Source organism: Lynx rufus, unplaced genomic scaffold (assembly GCF_022079265.1).
Source record: "Lynx rufus isolate CCGP_SWC_20201006 ecotype Redwood Valley unplaced genomic scaffold, mLynRuf1.p SCAF_1, whole genome shotgun sequence".
Lineage (NCBI taxonomy): Eukaryota > Metazoa > Chordata > Mammalia > Carnivora > Felidae > Lynx > Lynx rufus.
In genome coordinates this window covers 22,163,023-22,182,944 of record NW_025814823.1, presented here as the reverse complement: position 1 = coordinate 22,182,944, position 19,922 = coordinate 22,163,023, and the positions used below count along the sequence as shown (strand labels likewise).

Genomic DNA, 19,922 nt, shown 5'->3' with positions numbered 1-19,922 from the left:
AAATACTATGTTTAAAGAATTATGGGGGGTGGTTATGGTATTAATAGGTTACTGTTTTGATTTTAAGAAAGTTGTTTAGAATATAACAAGCAAGCAAAAATTTTATAGTCATGACATTTTACATAGCCAAACAAATAAAAGGTCATGATAAAGATAAAACCTATTTTACAAAAAGGAATGATTTATTCCACCTGGACTTCTGGAATATTTTCTAAAAGGAGTGCCATTTAAGTAAGAGGAGGCATGGCGGCACTGGTGAGCTTAGAAGGAACCATGAACTTAAGTGTGACTTGAGTAAGACTCAAGAATGGAGTATGTGGCTAAAGAGGCCAGGTCCTGGTGGGTCTTATTCCACAGCAGTAGGAACAGCTGATGTTTTTAAGAAGGGATTATTATTTATAAGTTGCGGGTTGAGTTTCTAAACGAGCCTATAAAAAATCTGTTTAACCTATAATATTGCTGGGATTGGGGGTCTAGAAGCAAATTCGCCTGGCAGCAAGTACTTATGACGCTGGGCTAAACTTAAAAGTTTGGGACAAAGAAGGGAAGAATAGAAACACATTGATTTTGTTGTATTCTTCCCTTTCTTCATCCTTCTTTGATCAGCTTTAAGAAAACCCTTTGCTGCCTTCTTGCTACTCGGTGCCCCTTTCTGTAGGACCTCACCTAAAACTGCCCCGTTCTCTACAATACACTCTCCCTCTGACTCGTGCCTCCATGTCTGACACACATCATAACTCCCATATACACAGGGTAGCTTACCTTAGTGGCATTAGGAGAAAAACTATTTGCTTGGGAAGATTCATACCAAAGGCAAGTATCTACGGGTTCTGTAATCCCCTCAGAGGTGTATACATTTTTAAAAGTAAGTAAGTGCTCTTTTACCAAAATGACATTTCGAGTAGTATAAAAGATGAAGTAAAAAATACTGGGGGAAAATACAGTCACTTTCACAACAGATCAACCAACCTGGGAGTCTGTACCTAAGACACTTTTGTGTCACAGCTCATTATGTTGCAAGTACCAGGAAAACCAACTCAGACTGGTGCAATCAAGTGTAAATCCTCTGAGGGAGATGCCTGAAGGTAAGAAGGCTTCAGGATTCTGTGATTCAGAAGCTCAATGAAGTTGTCAGGGGCATGGTTTTTCTCATAGTCTTCAGTGGCTGCCCGTAGCCATAAGGAACTTACTGTCCCTCATTCACATTCAGGGAAAAGAAAGCACTTAGATTGCAAAGCCATTCCTGAATGAATGACTGTTTCAGGGTTTAAGCCAACCAGAGGCCTGCTCTGGAGTTAATGAGGCCAGCTTCTCCCAATACATGGATTGGATAAGGGAGAGTTTGATACCCCATCAAAAATGTTGGTAGTGTTGGGAGAATGGATGCTGTGACAGTGGCCTGTTGGATTCTGTACAACTTCTTTTATTCTTTAACTTCTGAACTTACATTCCCAAAAACTGCTCCTCAGAGTGGCATACAGACCTCATGAACCTGAATGTCATAAGAGCTGGGACCGTGATTGTTTTCCTTTTTTGTTGTTGTTTGTTTGTTTGTTTGTTTGTTTGTTTGTTTGTTTAAGTTCTAAGTGGTACTTATGCACAATAAACTTAACTGCTCTGGAATCTCCAAGTTCACTTATAACTCCCTCAGCAATAAGAGGGGAAGGATACAGACAAGAGCTATGTGGCTGTCTACATTCATTAGTTTTAAGGGGTTTTTACTGTTCTCTTTATGTATTGATCACTACGAAATAAGTATCTGCAATAGTATATTCACAGATTACAGAGGGTGACATGACAATATGTAACAAATTACATGGTAACATATGCCTTACTATGTGTCATAAGGAATAATTACTTTTAAATGTAATCAAATGCATAATAACCATAAGGAAAGGTTTAAACAAGTCTGTACTCAGCCTAAAAACAATGTATTGTTAAAATCATTGTCTAATACTAACTGCTATAAATAATATATACTGTGCATATTACTCAGGATAAAATCAGATTGTGGATGTGTAACATCCACAAAAAGTTGAAATAGTTAAACAGATTGTTCCTTTATAATGATAACTTCAGAAGTGGTTATCTTTGATAGTAAAAATGTTCACTCATCCTTAAAAGATAACAAAGGACTGGGGTACCTGGGTGGCTTAGTTGGTTGAGCGTCCGACTTTGGCCCAGGTCATGATCTCACAGCTTGTGAGTTCGAGCCGCACGTCAGGGTCTGTACTAACAGCTCAGAGCATGGAGCCTGCTTCAGATTCTGTGTCTCCCTCTCTCTCTGCCCCTCCCTGCTATGCTCTGTCTCTCCTGTCTCAAAAATAAACATTAAAAAATTAAAAAAATAATAAAGGACTATTTTATATTTTTGTATGAGTACTTGGTGAATTCATCTAGCCAACCAAATAGGCTTTTAGAATGTAGATATGGAGAGAAACTGGTTTCATTTTTATTGGCCCCTGTTCTACAATTGTTATTTTCTTCATGCTGTGACATATTCACAAAGCTAAAATAAGGACAAATACCAATTTATGAAAATCTAAACATTCTTTAAAAATTTTCCTGTAAAATTCTGTTGCAATTGGCATAAGTTCTTAGCCAGCTAAACATGCACAAACATCATAAGCTTAAATTTAGTATGCATTTCTCGATTAAAATGCAAAGTGAAAACCATAATCTCTTACCTGCCATTTTAACTGTAAATCTGCATTAATATTTGCCATACTTATCCTATAAAATGGATAGTTTATTGATAGCAAATATAAAGAACTCTTTTTTTGTTTTATTTTAACTATATGTAATTATAAGTCATCTGTGAGTAATAGCTACAGGCCAAAAATTACGAATTTTTGAGTTTTACTTGCCCTTTTCTGTTTACTAAGATCACAACAATCTTCCCTTGTCAGTAGGAACTGGGGGACTGGAAATGGTGTTTTTCATCGTAATTTTTATTTCTCAGTCTCAGACCTAACTAACCCTCCTTATCTCAAGCTTCAGTCTTGTTTTGAATAGCTTCACTTAGATATATGAACATTTTTATAAATTAGCTTTAGCAAGCTTATCTGTTTTCTTCAGTCCTGTATCTGCAGTCACCTATAAGATGGCTCTTTGTTTAGATATCCTTCTAACATCTGAAACACAAAATTGAAAACTTGACCTCATTATCTTTCCTCCCAATCTCTCCTCTCCAAACTCTTCACTTCATCATTGTCAAAAATACTAACATAGTTTTGGTCCCCAAGCTTTTTTGAACCCTTGAAAGAATTTTTTTTTTTTTTTGCCTGCCAACTTATTCAAATAAAAATCATTTCTAAAAGTGATCCATAAAAACTATACTAACACCTCATATCCCTGTGTTTTCATACAAGAGCCCCTATCCTGCCCAGCTCCTTCAATCCCTCATTCAGCTTTATGATTAAGAGTCCTCAAACACTGTTTAAATATCACATAGATAGATAGATAGATAGATAGATAGATAGATAGATAGATAGATGCCACAGTTTCCAACTAGTGTTCTGAACATATTCCTCCTGTCTGTCAAATCTCTTCACCTATCACCCTCATACCATTTGTTGAATTTTTTCCTGTAACTATATTACCATGCCCATTTGGAGACAAATGGAAAGTAAATTTTAAAGACAAATAAATGCCACCCATTATATACATATGACAAATACATATTTTTTATTTTTACTATTGGGCTCATCGTATGTGTACTTTTTGACACTGTTTTCTAATACTGTCTTCTGATTTACTGACGTTACTCCTTTTACCACAGTCCAGACATGAACATTACTCCATTTACACCCCTTGTATTGCTCATCTGCATCCTCAGAACTAATGTATATTTATCATTTTCTTTGCTTCATCATCTAAGTCTTACTTCCTTCAGTAAAAGCTCCTTTATATAGTCGCAGCATCCACTGATACATTTTGACGTATACATGGTCAATAATTCAGTAATCTAGCGTCCTTTACCTATTACGTGCTGGATTCCAAAGACACAAAATGAGACAAAGCTCTTACCTTGCTCCTTTGGAAGCAAATCAATACGTAAAAATTAGATTTACAACATAGATACAAATGAGGCAGCTAAAATTGCTTGAAAGAATGCTACCTCAGGTTTGGGTTGATCCAACTTACAGCCCACCAACTAGCTGGAAAAACTCAGTTGGGCAGTCACTAATGAGCCTTGGTTTTCTCATTGATAGAATGAGGGAAGGAACTCCTTAGTAGAAATGATAGCTTCCATATAGTTTTTTTTTTTTAATGCATATTTATTTTTGAGAGAGACAGAATGCAAGCAGGGGAGGGGCAGAAAGAATGCCTGACACAGGGCTCCACCTCACGAGCTGTGAGATCCTATTCTGACCTGAGCTGAGCTGGTCAGATGCTTAACCAACTGAGCCACCCGGGGACCCCCGATAGTTTCCATATATTGAACATGTGCTATGTGCTGGGCACTGTGCTAAGTGCTTTCACAAATACTTGTTTCATTCTTATAATTACCATACAAGATAATAATATGCTTACTGTACTAAGGTAACTGGTCTAAGATCACAGAGTGTGAAGTAGCAAAACAGTGCTTGGACCCAGGGGTGATCAATTCCAGTAGATAACACTCTGAATCATTAGCACACTCTTGAAAATCCATGGCATTCTATTCTTGTTCTTTCCTTTCTAAGGGATGGTCAGAGGAGTTGAGTTTTAACATCCAATTCTGTGTTTGTAAGTGATTTCTTAAAGTTTATGAAATAATTTGCCATAGACACCTATAGAAAGTTCCTCTTATTCATTCATTCATCGTTTCAGCAAATGTTTGAAATTGACAGAAACCACTTTTGCAAAGATCTAATGAAGGAGCATGGTTTCTCCTTTCATGGAATGGTTTCACAAAAGTTTGACTTCTTACAGTTGAAGAAACTAGGGAAATGCCTGTGGGCTGAATTAGCTTGTTCTGTAGCTACTTTGGAGGCAAATCTCTCCTTAACTGGTCTGTAAGTTCTGTGAGGATGGATGTCACATCCTCACTTTTCCAGTTTCTCTTGCCCTTAAACGGTGGATAAGCTCTTTAATGTAAAGTTAGGTATTTTTTAAATGTCATTAAAAAGTTTAAAGGAGTGGCATTTCACTAGCTTTCATGTCAGAAATACTTCTAAAACTAGCCAGTTGTAAAATAGGTTTTCTGCCTAGCCTTCACACATAATCCTTCTTTACCATCTTATTAACAGATTTACAAAGGTCCCGACTCTTCATTCCGGTATTCAAGCCTTCAGCTGAACTGTGAATATCGTTTCCGTGTGTGTGCCATTCGCCAGTGCCAAGACCCTGTGGGGCATCAGGACCTAGTAGGTCCCTACAGCACAACAGTGCTCTTCACCTCTCAGAGGACTGACCCACCAGCCAGCACCGACAGAGACACTGTGGAGAGCACGAGGACCCGGCGGGCGCTGAGTGATGAGCAATGTGCCGCAGTCATCCTCGTGCTGTTTGCTTTCTTTTCCATTTTGATTGCCTTTATCATTCAGTACTTTGTAATCAAGTGAAAATATAACTTTATTTTTTAATACTGTATTACATTTTATTTTGTCATGTACTAAAATTATTTCTGTATTGCTTTTACAAAAACAGTGGCATTTAGCACTGGCATTGAGACTATAATACATCATTTTTTGCCATTTTCAATGCTTATATCATTAGGTAGAGGCTGGCACCTTATTAGAATGCAAGCCACAGAAATAGCAATTTTTGGTTTTTTGGTTGGGACTTTTTTCTTTCCTTTTTTTTTCTTTTTTCTTTTTTTTTTTTTTTACATGCCTTCTTGTAAAACATATTTTCTAAGAGGCAACAATATATAATTGGTATATTGACCAGTCAGCATGAGTGTAACAGTGACAACCTGATCTGTTTGTTTTAAAGATATTACCTAGTGAAAAATTCAAAATGATGAAAATTTACACTAACATGCTATAAAAAAAATGTTAAAGTCTGATGCTGTGAAAGCAATCTAGTGCTATATTTCTACCTCCTCATTTGTCTTAATTATTTGGTAAGTGGGATTATGATGAATAACTGGAGGGGCTTAGCAGACAAAAACTGGATGAAAGAATATGCATGAAAAAAAGAAACTTCTTGTTTGATAAATGTGGAGTTCTTCATTACAAGTATATATTCATGAATTCACAGATAAGTCACTTAAAGAAAGCACAGACAGTTTACTTGGCCTAAAAATATTTTAATGTTTACTTAAAAAGTACCTCTTCAAGTCTTGAGAACATGGAAGAGAACAGAGGGCTTATAGATACTTTTTAAAAAGTAATCATACTCAACTCTGAAATTTCAAACCTACTTAATTTGGTTTTTGTGAGCCTTTGAACTATATGTGTGTGTATAAGGACATACGCACATACATATACGGCATATATATAAACTATACATACCAAGTGTAAAAATACACACACACACACACACACACACACTCACTCACTCCATGTATCTGGTACAGGCTAATTTTGAAGAACTCCCATAAGTTTTGCTGCTTCTCCCATAACTACTGCCATCACCATCAGAATTCATAATCAAACCTAACCTTTTTGTTTGGGGCACCAAATCTGAAGACAAAATTAATTTGCACCAGTAAACTTCAAGCTGCTTTCTTTCTTGAAAAACTAATGTTTAATGTAATGTCTGTCTGGATACTGTTCCAAATTGTTGATTGCATGTGGTTAATGTTGCATTAGAGCACTTTGCAATTGCATAATTCATTAATGTTTTGTGAGCTTGCATTTGTGAGTTATTGGATGATCAGATTGAATTTTGTCAAGTATCACGTTGTACATCTTGCATAGATGTCAATGACTGCCAGTAATAATAGTTTGTAATGAAACTATCTAAAATTCTTGTTTTATCACATCTGTTATCTGTAAAACACTTGTAACTAGCCTTTTTAATTTATTATTTGAATTTTAGGATAGTGAATCACTAATTTTTAGTTGCTGAAGGTAGCATTTTAGTGATTACTAAGCACTTCTGTCAGTCTTTGAAAACAGGACCTATGTTTTGTGCTTTGAAGATCTCTGAAGAATTTCTCTTATATTAGAAATGGGCATGTATTGTAATTGTTTTATGTCAAATGATCTGTGCTGTAGAAAAAACATTAACCTTTGTTCAAAAAAGAAATGGATAAACTTGGCCTTTCCAAGTGTTAAGAATGATCTGTCACTATAATATACTGTATGTTTACATTTTATTTAAATTTAATCTCATGTATAGGCTAACTTTCCCCCAAAACAACAGTGATTGCGATTATTTTCTAGAAACTTCTTAAAAGTGCCACATTTGGCAGTACAAATGAGTTTGAGTGTAATAGCCCAGAGATTTCTATATAGTTGAATGTCTAAAATGGTAAAATATGCCACTGTGGCAGTTACAGTGGCTTATGTTTTTCATAGTAACTCAAATGAACTCCTATTTTTGATAGTAAATGTCATTTAATAGTGTACTTGCCATTTGAGCCTCGCTGCAAAATCAGTGCAGAGGAGAAAACAATTTTTAATGTAATCTTGATTTTACCTCATATACTGTACATTCCAAAAACTCTAAACTTTTTAAAGATTATAGATACACTACCAAACATATCACCTTAAAATTGTATAAGGTTGAACTTCATACAAATGAAAAAATATAATCTCATAAAAATACATAACTATGTAGCAAAAGTGTCTTTAAAATCCATGGAAAATAAAAGTTGTATCATTCTTTTTTGAGATATGTTTATTTGTATTCATAAACACTCATTACTTGCCGCTGCTTTCAGAGAAAGAAATGTTAAGATCTCCCTTCTTGCAATGGTCTTACAACAGGATTTTTGTTTTGTTTTGTTTTGTTTTGTTTTGTTTTGTTTTTAGCAGTATTCAACTCTTCAGCATGAGAAAACCCCCATATTCAAGAAGGTAACATCCAGTAGATTAAAGAATACAATTAGAAGCTTTATCCTAGTGACTTGATTTTGTGCAAATCTCTAGATATCTTGCTTCCTTTACATATATAAGTAAAGATGGCTCTGAGGTAAAGTTCTCATTGGAAAGGAAATCTCTGACCTTTCCATGCCTTTCCTGCGTTCTTTGTCTATTTCCTAGTACCTTCTTTCTCCCACCTCCAGGGGCCTAGCACCTTCCTCATACTGGCACTGTTATGTGCCCCCAGGTCTTCCTCCACCAGGGAGTTCAACGTGCCCACCTACAATACCATGCCAGAAAGCTCAACTCATGCCTGAGAATTCTTGCATGTGCCTGAAAATTCCGTGTACCCTCTTACTTATCCCCTGTTAAAATTTCCATCCACAAATCTCAAATGGGGATGAACCTTTTTTTTAAGCTTTTATTTAAATTTCAGGGTTGCCTGGGTGGCTCAGTCGATTGAGATCTGACTTTGGCTCAGGTCATGATCTCATGGTTCATGGGTTCGAGCCCCACATCAGGCTCTGTGCTGACAGCTCAGAGCCTGGAGCCTGCTTTGGATTCTGTGTCTCCCTCTCTCTTTGCCCCTCCCCCACTCGCACTCTGTCTCCAATATTTTTTTTTAAATTAATTTCAATTAGTTAACATGCAGTGTAATAGTTTCAGGTAGACAACACAGGGATTCAACACTTCCATACATCACTTGGTGCTCACATGTGCACTCCTTAATCCGTATCATCTGTCTAACTCTGGTAACCATCAGTTTGTTCTCTAGTTGAGAGTCTGTCTTGGCTTGCCTCCCTTTTTTTTCTCATCTTTGCAGGTACCACAAGTTTAAAATGTTAGGCTGGGGAAGAGTGATTTTGAATATAGGGACATCACTTCACAAAGGCAACTAAGTATGAATCCAGCCTTGAGAAGACTGATACTGATTAACAGTGTTGCATGTCTTTTTTTTTTCCTGTGGTTTGGAAAAGGAATTTTATACATCATGTTCGAACTCCATGGGTCACATGATGGTCCTCACCATAAACATTCTCTGTAGGAAGATCTCCTGTGTGTGGTGGCTTAATCAGACAGATTACAGAAGAAATGATTCTCCAAAACCTAAAACCAGTCATTCTGTAACCTAACCATCTACCATCAGTACAGGTGATGAGAATGCCTCATATTTTTAAGAGCTTTTCAAATACTCTGTTTTCATGTACACTTTTTTTTTTTTAATTTTTTTTTTTCAACGTTTATTTATTTTTGGGACAGAGAGAGACAGAGCATGAACGGGGGAGGGGTAGAGAGAGAGGGAGACACAGAATCAGAAACAGGCTCTGAGCCATCAGCCCAGAGCCTGACGCGGGGCTCGAACTCACAGACCGCGAGATCGTGACCTGGCTGAAGTCGGACGCTTAACCGACTGCGCCACCCAGGCGCCCCCATGTACACTTTTTAAGATAATGTACATACCCTCAAGAGTATCCCTTTATCTACTCATGGATCATTCTCTCCCTGACACTCTTAAAGGAGAGAAAAATACAATTAAAAAGCAAAGTGCAGAATAATGCAAGCACTCCAGTCAGGGGTCCCACTCTTCAAGTCTCCTGCGTCCAAGCACCAGACAGGTGACTGAATGAGACTTCAGGAGATGCCAGCCCCTAGCTGTCAAGCCACTCCCAGCTTTTGCATCTTTGCAGCTGAGGTCTCAGACATCGTGGAACAAAGACAAGCCATCCCTGAATTCGTGACCCACAGAATTAGCACGATAAAATGGTTGTCTAAAGCCACTGAGTGGCCAGAAATTTTGTTATATGGTAATAGTTACTGGACCACATAGTTTGAATGCCAAAACAAAATCCTTGGCCAAATATTGGTTCTCCTCCTTCAGGGCACGCCCCCACCCCCACCCCCACCCCCATACCGCTGAGGTTGGAAGAGGCCAGGTGACTTCTGGCCAATGAAACAGAAGCAGAAAAGACATTCACCTCTGTATTCATCAGGGTTCAGTCAGGAGAACAGATGCTGCACTAGGTATTTAATAAGGATCATTTAACATTGGGCATCCGTGTAACAAGTGTTAGAGGACTGTAAAAGCAAACAGGTGACACAGAGGTAATAACTGCTGGGAAAAGCTGCCACTCTTTAGGCTGGAGGCAAAGGGAAGATGTTGAGGGTATCAGAACCTACAAGGTTAGAGGAGGAGCCCCCAGGAAGTGGGAGCCAGACCTCTGAGGAGGAGCGGCTGCCTGACTGCTGCTGGCGGGGCTTCTGCTTGTGTCCAAAGGAGCTGGAGACTGAAGCCAGTGCTGCTGGCAGGACACAGAGCCATTGTGCGATGACACTGAAAGAAACTGGAACAGGAAGGAGGAAGTGTCTTCTTCCCCTGCCCTCCGGCCCCTCTGCTGACAAGCCTAACAGGGAGCAGGTGGGCCAAGGAGATGGCTAGTTTACGGGACCCCAGGAGGGTGAATTTGGAGCCCGGACACTGCAGCTTACAGCTGGCACAGTCACTTTCAGGCAGAAGCATTTCATTTTCTCTCTTCCCCTGCCTTAGAGACAATGGGAGCATCATATGGAGAGGCCATATGACTGAAGCAGCCTAGAACAGTGAGCCACCAAATAGAGGTAACACCTCTAGACTGTCCCCCACACTCGAGACAGGCTCTTGGAGAGCAAGAAACAAATGTGTGAGATGTCAGGGCACTGGTCTTTGGAGGCTGTTAATTCAGGCAGCATAACGTGTCCTGCACTGACCACGCACCCCACCTGCCCCTTTATAGTGGGCCCACCCCCAGCCACCTGCGCTGGCGCAAGAGGCTGTAGCAGAGGGACAGGTCTCCCGTGAGGCAACAGTCTGCTTGCTCACTATGCCTCAACCCGATGTGTCGGGGTCTCAGGGAGCTAACAAGAGTTCTGAGGGCATCAGAGACAACACACACATCCCACTGAAGGGCTTGGGAAACCTGACCTAGAAATAGCAACATTTTGCCCTGGAAAGGCAAATGGATTAGGCTTTCAACAGAAAGCGATGGAAGGAGAACTAAGAGCAGGGGCACAGGTGTGGCGTCAGAAAGCATGCGATTTGACCAAAGAAAGAAGAAGATAGGGGCTCATCTGGATCCAAGGGAATCCTCTTTCGTTATTACTGTGATTAATAATAACTAATGGTTATAGAGAGATTGCGACATGCCAGACACTGGGCTAAGGCTTTATATTTTCTTGCTGGAACAACTCAGTGAAGTGGTCCCAGTACTGGCACCCCTATTTACAGATGAGGAGTCGGAGGCTCAGAGATATTAAGTAACTTGCCCCGGTTCACCCTCTAGGTGGTGGTTTCTACCCCCCGAGTGGTGAGCTCTGACCCTAGTTTGCACACCCTCCATCTCTCAGCAAGGTTCCCTGAGGAAAGCCCTCACACTGCCCCCTGCACAGAATATCTTCCCCAAAGATAGACTTCCTTCTATCTCTATTCCGTTCCCTGGAAACAGAGTAAGAACATTCATATTCCTAATTCCTAAGACAGAAAGTTATGCCTATTCAGCCCCCCAAGAGGTAAAAACAGCCAGCGATAACAACTCCGTCCCCCTAGAAGATGAATATAGGGATGAGGGTGCCCAGAAATGTTGCCTTGTTACTTTAGGTGAGTATTCCTTATTGTAGGACATGGCCACTGTGGGGCATTCTGACTGGGCCCAACTGAACCGTGAAGGGCAGCTGGTGTTTTGAAAAAACTGGAAGAAGGGAAGGCAGGAGAAGAGTACTCAGAAGTAGTGCTTGTAGGTCTTCCCAGATGTTGCAATTCAAAGCAGTTGCATCATAAACAATGTTTATAGTTTCCCCTTAACATGTTGAGGTTTTTGCTATTATGTGGGCCAGAGACAGAGACACGTGGCTTATGTGTCACCACCTCCTTAGCTTTGAGGGTAGTACGACACTTCAAGTAGGGGCTGCTTAGCTCTCTAAGTCCGGATGTGGCATCATTGAGACAGCTAGGTGTGCTCCTGTGGCTGATGGATGCAGAAGATGCCACCAACCACAGCATGGCAGACAGAGCATGGCAAGGGGAGTCTAACTGGGCCCAGAGGGAGCTGCTGCATCATGGGAGCCAGAATGGTCATTCTTGACCAGGGACTGTCGACTGGGGCTGAGAAAGGGGAACTGGAATCTCCAGGAGGGTTTTCCCCAAGTCCTATACCTTCTTCCTAGTCACCCTTCACAGGGACTTGCTCCCTCTCCACCACCGCCCTTGATAATCATCACCATGGTGAGCCTGTCTCTCTTGAGAAACAGGGACCAAGAGAAAATGGCTACAGCAACAGTCACAGCATGATAGGAATGTGTGCAGCCCACAAAGTCACGCTTTCATGTGCCCCGCCACGTCCCTGCTGTGTCAAGAGAAATGAGGATGGCCAAGGAAACATGAAGAGCCCCGTCAGGGGTGGTGAATTTCAAGTGAAACAACTCAACGGCTCTTTGGGGGTGGGCATTTAGTAGGCAGAGGATTCGATTTAACCAGGACTGTGGTTGTGTTCTTGTCACGGAGACGTGCACGACAACAGGGAAGAGAGCACAGGAGTTGAGGGTGTAAGCCTGGGAGTGATTAGGATTGCTCGTGGAGTCTAAATTGGGTCAAGGAGGGAAGTGAGGACTTGAGGCAAGTGGGGGACAAGGAAAGGGTAGGAGGGGCAACCTACTGGAGGTCCCCGTGTGGCTGGAGGATTGCAAGAGTTGAGGTATCGGAGAAAGCGAGAAAGCTAGAAAGCCAGGGGTGGAGTTCAGAAAGCGGATGACTGACACTGAGATGGAGGAGGTCCTGGTGATGCTCGGGTGTGAGAGATGTCCACAGGAGCCACTGCCTGGAATGCACTAGAAGACCAGCTCATCCACAGTCGGGAGTGACAGACGCATTGCAAGACTCCTGTGTGTGGTGTGATTTTTATCAGGAGGAGTGCTTGAGAGTGAGGGTCAGGCACCAAAATCTTCAAGAATGAGGGTGAGCGATGGGGGAGGGGGCTGGAAAAGGCAGAGTCAGAGAAAGTTAGATATAGAGACAGGTGTCAGGGCGGCTGGGAACAGCAGTGATGCACAAGGTGACAGGTTCCCCTCCTCTAAGCCAGCAGGGGAAACGTGTCCCTAGGGCAAAGCCAAGTTCCAGTTGAAGTGAAGTTCCAAGTTCCAGAAAGGAGAAGTAAACCTTGGGAGAAGAAATTGAAAATTTTAAACCACAGAAGGATGGGTGGGAAAACTGCTAGCCATGTATCCATCCACACAGAGATGCAGAACTCAGCAGAAAAGGTCCAGAGCAATCTATGATGCTTTGGGGACTAAAGGGTTCCAAAGACCCTAGGGGGTGGAGCTGGACAGGGGTAGAGCTGATTTGGTGGCACATCAGGCCCGCAGGCTCTGGAATCAGGCTGACCACAGTCCAAATCCCCATCCTGCCTCTTGCTACCTGTGTGATCTCAGTGAGTCCCACTTTGCTCAGGGATAAAATGAGCTCCCACAGACATGAGGGTTAAATAGAAAGCAAGGGGCCAAACACATCCTAAACACTCAATGCGCATCAGCTATTGTCATTAATACCACCACGCACCGACTCGTGCATCAGCTGTAGTCTCTTCCCCAGAATTTTAATTCTTCCTAGTGTTGGCAAATACTCTGCTTTTTGGTTTGTAAAATATTTTGTACATAGGAACAACACAACGCATTTAAGCATTCAAATATACATGTAATACTTAACCCTTGTTCTTTGAAACCAGTAGACATGGTCACGCCCACCGATTTCAGGGTTTTAAGGGATGGGTGAAGTGATCTGGTCAACTCCCTCCATCCCTACTCGAACACTTACAGAATAGGAGACCTGGGCTGAGCGAGGCTGGGACTGGCCCAAGATCATTCGGTTGTAGACGCACAACTAGAACCCAGGAGGGACTTTAGATTCTGTTCTAAACTCCTCTCCTGTTACTTAGTATTGAGGCAGCCTTTCCTAACCGCCTGAACACAGCCACCAGCCGAGGGCCCTAAGAAGGTCCCCCTCTGTACTCGAGTGACCAAAGCGCCCGCGTTCCGCTGGGCTCAGTAACCCACCTCACCTGGGTTCCGCAACCGCTTCCCCGGATGGGACAGGACTCGTGCGCCGTGGCCGCCTCCCGTGTTCCAGTCGGTGGGGAGGGAAGCTCCCTGGCACGGGTCGGGCAGAGAGGGCGCGGGCGGGGGGCGGGAGTGGGGCGGGCGGTCGCCGGGGGCGGAGACTGCGCGCCGCCCGCTAGGGAGGGCCTCAAAGCGGACCCTGCAAAGTCGCGGCCCCGCGCGCGAGGCCGCAGAGCTCGGGCAGCGCGGGGAGGGGCGGGTGAGCCGCTGCGTGCGGGCTGCCGGAAGAAGCGCCTCGCTAGCGGGGCCCTGCTGCGAGCCCCCGGGGCAGCCGGAGGTGCGGCGGCGCAGAAGGGCGCCGAGCGCGTCCGTGCGCCCTGCCGGCGCGGCGCGTCCATGGGCAGCCCCTGGAACAGCAGCGCCGGCGCGGACGGCGCGGACGGCGCGCTGCTGCCGTGCGACGAGCGCCTCTGCTCGCCCTTCCCCCTGGAGGCGCTGGTGCCTGTGACCGCCGTGTGCCTGGGCCTGTTCGCCGTCGGGGTGAGCGGCAACGTGGTGACGGTGCTGCTGATCGGGCGCTACCGGGACATGCGGACCACCACCAACCTGTACCTGGGCAGCATGGCCGTATCCGACCTGCTCATCCTGCTCGGGCTCCCCTTCGACCTGTACCGCCTCTGGCGCTCGCGGCCCTGGGTGTTCGGGCAGCTGCTCTGCCGCCTCTCGCTCTACCTGGGCGAGGGCTGCACCTACGCCACGCTGCTGCACATGACGGCGCTCAGCGTCGAGCGCTACCTCGCCATCTGCCGCCCGCTCCGTGCCCGCGTCCTCGTCACCCGGCGCCGCGTCCGCGCCCTCATCGCCGCGCTCTGGGCGGTGGCGCTGCTCTCCGCCGGGCCCTTCCTCTTCCTGGTGGGCGTCGAGCAGGACCCCGGCCTCGACGCGGTCCCGGACCTAAACGGCAGCGCCCCGCTCACGCTCACGCCCTCGCCCCGCACCTCGCCGCCACCGTCGCACCCCGGGTCCTCGCGAGCGCCACCGCTGTCCCCCCCGTCGGGGCTCGAGGCCGCGGCGGCCGCGGCTCTGTTCAGCCGCGAGTGCCGGCCCAGCCCGGCTCAGCTAGGCGCGCTTCGCGTCATGCTTTGGGTCACCACCGCCTACTTCTTCCTGCCCTTTCTGTGCCTCAGCGTCCTCTACGGGCTCATCGGCCGGGAGCTGTGGAGGAGCCGGGGGCCGCTACGAGGCCCGGCCGCTTCCGGGCGCGAGAAGGGCCACCGGCAGACGGTCCGCGTCCTGCGTAAGTGGCGCCACGTCTGTTCCAAACACACCAACCCACGGTCCGGGCTGCGTCCCCTTCCCCTGGTCTCCCAGCTCCTCTTGTAGTTACAATTCCTTGTGTCATTCCCGTCTCCAGAGAAAACCGTCTCCAGTCCTCCAAGAGCCCTGGGTAACCCCGGGATGCCCCCGAGGGTGGGATGCCTGGGTCAGCTAAGCCGAAATGATTTTCCAAAGCCGCTGGATCAGTGAGCTGCGCTGACCAGGATGGGTAAACCAACTGCCGACCTCTGTTAGATGCCGCAGATGTGAATTATTCACAGTACCCTTGAGAAGACGAGGCAGATCACATTAAGCTAATTTTTTTTTTTTAGCTTAACGTTCAGTTATCCTGAAGGCTAAAGTGAACCATACCCATATCAAAAACCAAAGATTGTGCAGACCTGTTGCAGAATTCTTTCCAAAGGAGTACAGAGAACATGACTCTGAAGTAGGTTTGTGGACGGAAGCCTGCCAGAACAGCTTGTTAGTAGAAATTTCTCCTTCTGGTTTATGTCCAGCCTTGATAACACATATATGCAGTTTTAAAGCAAATATCGATGCTGTCTGCAGCCTGGTAGTTTTTCCGGGGTAGGGATTCGGCTAGGTACAAGTTGTATCTAATTTGTTTTGCTGTTACTTATTACTTGAGACGGCATCTTGGGGACCCTCGTTTGTTTTCGGATGCTTTAGCTAATTCCGGTGCCCGTGTCTTGTTTTGCAGTGGTGGTGGTTCTGGCATTTATAGTGTGCTGGTTGCCTTTCCACGTTGGCAGGATCATTTACATAAATACGGAAGATTCCCGGATGATGAACTTCTCTCAGTACTTTAACATTGTTGCTTTGCAACTTTTCTATCTGAGTGCATCCATCAACCCGATCCTCTACAACCTCATTTCAAAGAAGTACAGAGCAGCGGCCTGGAAACTGCTGCTGGCTACACAGTCCAGACAGAGAAGTTTCTGCCGAAGCAGGGACACCGAGGGGGACATGGGAGGAGACGCTGCTGGCTACACAGAGACCAGCGCCAATGTACAGACGTCGTCAACCAGTACCGCCAAGCAAGTCGCCTTGTCCCACAATGCTGAGACTTCAGGGAAGACAGGTCTGTAGGGAAATCAGGACTGAAGGGGGCGGCGGGTGGGAGGCGGTACTGATGCCCTCAGGAAGAGTTGGGAAGAGTGGTCAACATTCTGCAAATTGGTCAACATGTCAACATCATGTCAACAACACGTCAGCATGATGTTCGTTTTTAAAACCAAGGTATGCAATTGAACCGCCTTCCATTATCCCCCCTCAAGGATGTTCATTTCAGACTCACGAAATCCCACATCACAAAATGTGCTCTGGGAGGTTTTCTAAGTCTTCATTCTCCTAGACTTTGGAAATAGGATTGCTCATTTTCTGGGTAATAAGAGAGATGCTGCCATGAAAATTGTCACCTCTGAGATCGGGGTGTATTTTGTTTTTATGTTTTGGATATACACGTAATGGTGCCTATACAAGGAACCCAGGATAATAAGAGTTTTTATTCAAGAAATTACTTAATGTCTATATAAGGTAGCAAAATTGTTTAGAAGTAAGTGAAAGGAATTCTGGGTAAAAGCCAATGTGCAGCCGCCTCACTCCTGGCTCAGAACAAATCATAGAGTTTAGGAACAACACTGTCTTTCAGAACTGCTGTTCATATGCACTGTGTTGCAACCCACTTGTCCCCAACACTGCCCATGGGGCTTGCCGGGCGCCATTGCCATGAGGTAACAAACCTGGGCACGGAAGCCTGAGAGCAGGGAGCTACAGCAGGACTTGGCTTCTTGAAAGAGTGACTACTAATGACATTTATGAAGATCTGATTTGCCTCAGCTTGGTGGGATAAGAGTTGTCATCATTCCTGTTTTACTGGTGATGGAACTGAATCTTACATTTCCCAGACAGGAACTGGTGGGTCTGAGTCCGAACTCCAATCTTTAAGATTCTTACCCACTCCCACCCTGAGAAACTGCTCTTAGTGAAAAAACACAAGGGTCCACGGATGCCGTCAAGGGTGAAGGAGAATGTCTTGGGCATTCTGACCAACAGCTCTGTAACTGTTTTGTGTTTTAGTTTAAAACACAGAACTGTCTTCAGAGGGCTGCGGTTGCCGCCTCAACCAGCTCCAGGGGGCCTCGTTCACACCACAGTCTATATGAATGGCGCCCCCTGGAGGTGGGCAGGGCGCAGAGTGCTGACTTGTAAACTACAAACGGTAAAGGGGAAAACCAGAGAGACTCTGCTCAACGTGCTGACAAAGTTCTGTCACGTTTCCATGTAATTAACTAAACACAGGGGTGCCTTCAAGTCCCCATAAAGGATGCTAACACCCTGGCCCTGCCCTCAACTGGTACGGCAGAGAAGTGTCTCTTCTACACTGTTTCTCTGAGCTAGCGGCAGAAGCACATAGTGGCCACTGGGGGCAGCAGGCCCTAAACTGTATTCTGCAGTTTTTGGTGATTATTTGCAAAAAGGACGCTGTGGTCAAATATGGTGGGAAAGCACCGCATAGCTGCCCCCTCCTTGAGAGTCACCACAGCACATATCACACCAGAAGCCCCAGATTGTTGTTTCACCCAGCATTTCCTGGACTTACCACAGAGCCAACTCCCCATTCCCCCTCCTCAGGAACTCTTATGAAATCTGGTGGCCTGAGCCACACTGTTGAGACAGCAGGGCTCTCACAGTGGAGGTGCCAGCCTTATGCCACTGCCTCTGCTTGGGAGCACTAAGTAGGGACGTGCCGGAGCTCCTGCCACACAGTCTTTCCGCGCATGTGAGTGTCTCTTTGGGGCAGTCAGACCAGGCCTCTTCCCTATGGAAGATCATGGTTAAGAACCTTACTGATATTTTAACTGTAAAATGTTACAGATATGGAAGCAAAGGCCTCTCCTTTGAGCTTTTTTGGTCAGATTAGAGAGATGAGGGATTTACATCACACTTTCCTGTGACCCAAGTGTGTTCCCAGGCATGGGAGCGAGGAGGATCCCCCTTCTTTTGTTGCGTGGACCCTGGGATGGAATGTCTGAGGCCCATCTCTCCTGCAGACCACTGTTTGCTTGTTTTTGAAATGCTGGTCTCACCCATCACTAGACTGTGAAATCACTGGACTGTGTCACTTTCTTTTCTTTTCTTTTCTTTTTTTTTTTTTTTGTAGGAAGTAGTGGGGCAAGAAGAGAATAGAGGAATCAGGCCATCACTTGTAGTAAGGGTAATTATCATCTTGTGAAACTTGTTTCAATCATATAGTGGCTGGTGTCATTCCTGGTTCAGAAAATAAAATGTGTTTTTACTGTGGGTTGTGGTAAAAAAATATGAAAAGTTGTTCTAAGATCTAAAATTGTTCTCTATCCCAGCAAAGAGTGTCCTTGTGTATTGACAATTGACTGTAACAAGAGAGGGAGTTCTAGAAAGACCCAGGGTGGCTGGGTCAGGGATCATTGCAGAGTGTGGTTTTCACTCCTGGACCCTCCCTTGAGGCTCTTCCCCAGGGCCACTCCTGGCACCCTACACGTGCTGGTGTCCCTGCCAGTTTCTCTCGAACCCTCTCTGCTGTCTGCAAGCCACAGTGCTTTTGTTAGGTGAGGCATCAGCCTTGGGGAAGGGTTTGTGTTTCATTCATTCATTCATTCAGGAAATATTTACTAAGATGCTAAGTGTATATGACAGCCTGGATTTAGCATATGACAGAACACACTAGAAAGAGAAATCCATGTAATGATGGCGTCCAAATCAATCACCCTTTTAATGGCATTTTTTGTTTGAAATGTGTACATGTGTCATCAAGACTAACCCAGGTTTAGCTCACAGGGTAACAAAATCCCTTACATCAGATGGGGCTGCAGAGTATCACATTAGTGTTACCCACAGAGACATTCCTCCCTTTTTTAAAAAATTCTTTAAAGTGTATTCATTTATTTTGAGAGAGAGAGAGAGAGAGAGAGAGAGAGAATCCCAAGCAGGCTCCATACTGTTGGCCCAGAGCCTGATGCAGGGCCTGAACCCACAAACCGTGAACCACCCAGGTGCCCCATTCCTTCCTTTTCTGTATGAGACATTTCCACTTCTGAAGAAATGTTCAAAGAAGCTATTGCACAGCACCTCCTGGGAACCTAGAGTCCCTTGTACAAGTCTTCAAGGGGACATGGGAGCAGCATGTTAGATGTTTGAACACGGTCCCTCCTGACAGTTTCTACACGTATAATAGTAACATTTGCCAGTATGCGGAAGCTTTTCGGATACAAGTGTGGATGGTTGTGCAGGTCAACTATTATAAGTGGAGCTTTAAAAAGACTTTTCTTAGGGGCACTTGAGTGGCTTAGTCAGTTAGGCATCCATCTCTTGATTTCAGCCCAGGTCATGATCCTAGGGTCATGGGATCAAGCCCCACATGAGGGTCCTGACAGCGTGGAGCCTGTTTGGGGTTCTCTGTCTCCCTCTCTCTCTCTCTGCCCCTCCCCTGTGCATGCTGTCTCTCTTTAAATAAATAAATAAAGACTTTCCTTAAACATAGACTTGAGGCGATTTTTCATTGTG

General features: G+C 44.7%; 2 protein-coding genes across 3 annotated transcripts in view; both read left to right on the top strand.

Moving 5' to 3' along the window:
• The window catches only part of FNDC3A (fibronectin type III domain containing 3A), a 144,418-nt gene extending 136,649 nt beyond the window's left edge, over window positions 1-7,769 (top strand). For both annotated transcript variants that reach the window (XM_047079627.1, XM_047079635.1), the window contains one exon: window positions 5,235-7,769. In XM_047079627.1, coding sequence (XP_046935583.1) covers window positions 5,235-5,549 — 315 coding nt within the window. In that variant the 3' untranslated portion in view covers window positions 5,550-7,769. The remainder of the gene's footprint in view (window positions 1-5,234) is intronic.
• A 6,669-nt stretch (window positions 7,770-14,438) lies between these two features.
• On the top strand, window positions 14,439-18,491 carry MLNR (motilin receptor). The gene is made up of 2 exons (XM_047077935.1): window positions 14,439-15,339; window positions 16,081-18,491. The coding sequence occupies exons 1-2, from the start codon at window positions 14,439-14,441 to the stop codon at window positions 16,467-16,469; spliced, it is 1,290 nt and encodes a 429-aa protein (XP_046933891.1). The 3' UTR covers window positions 16,470-18,491.
• The last annotated feature ends 1,431 nt before the right edge of the window (window positions 18,492-19,922 follow it).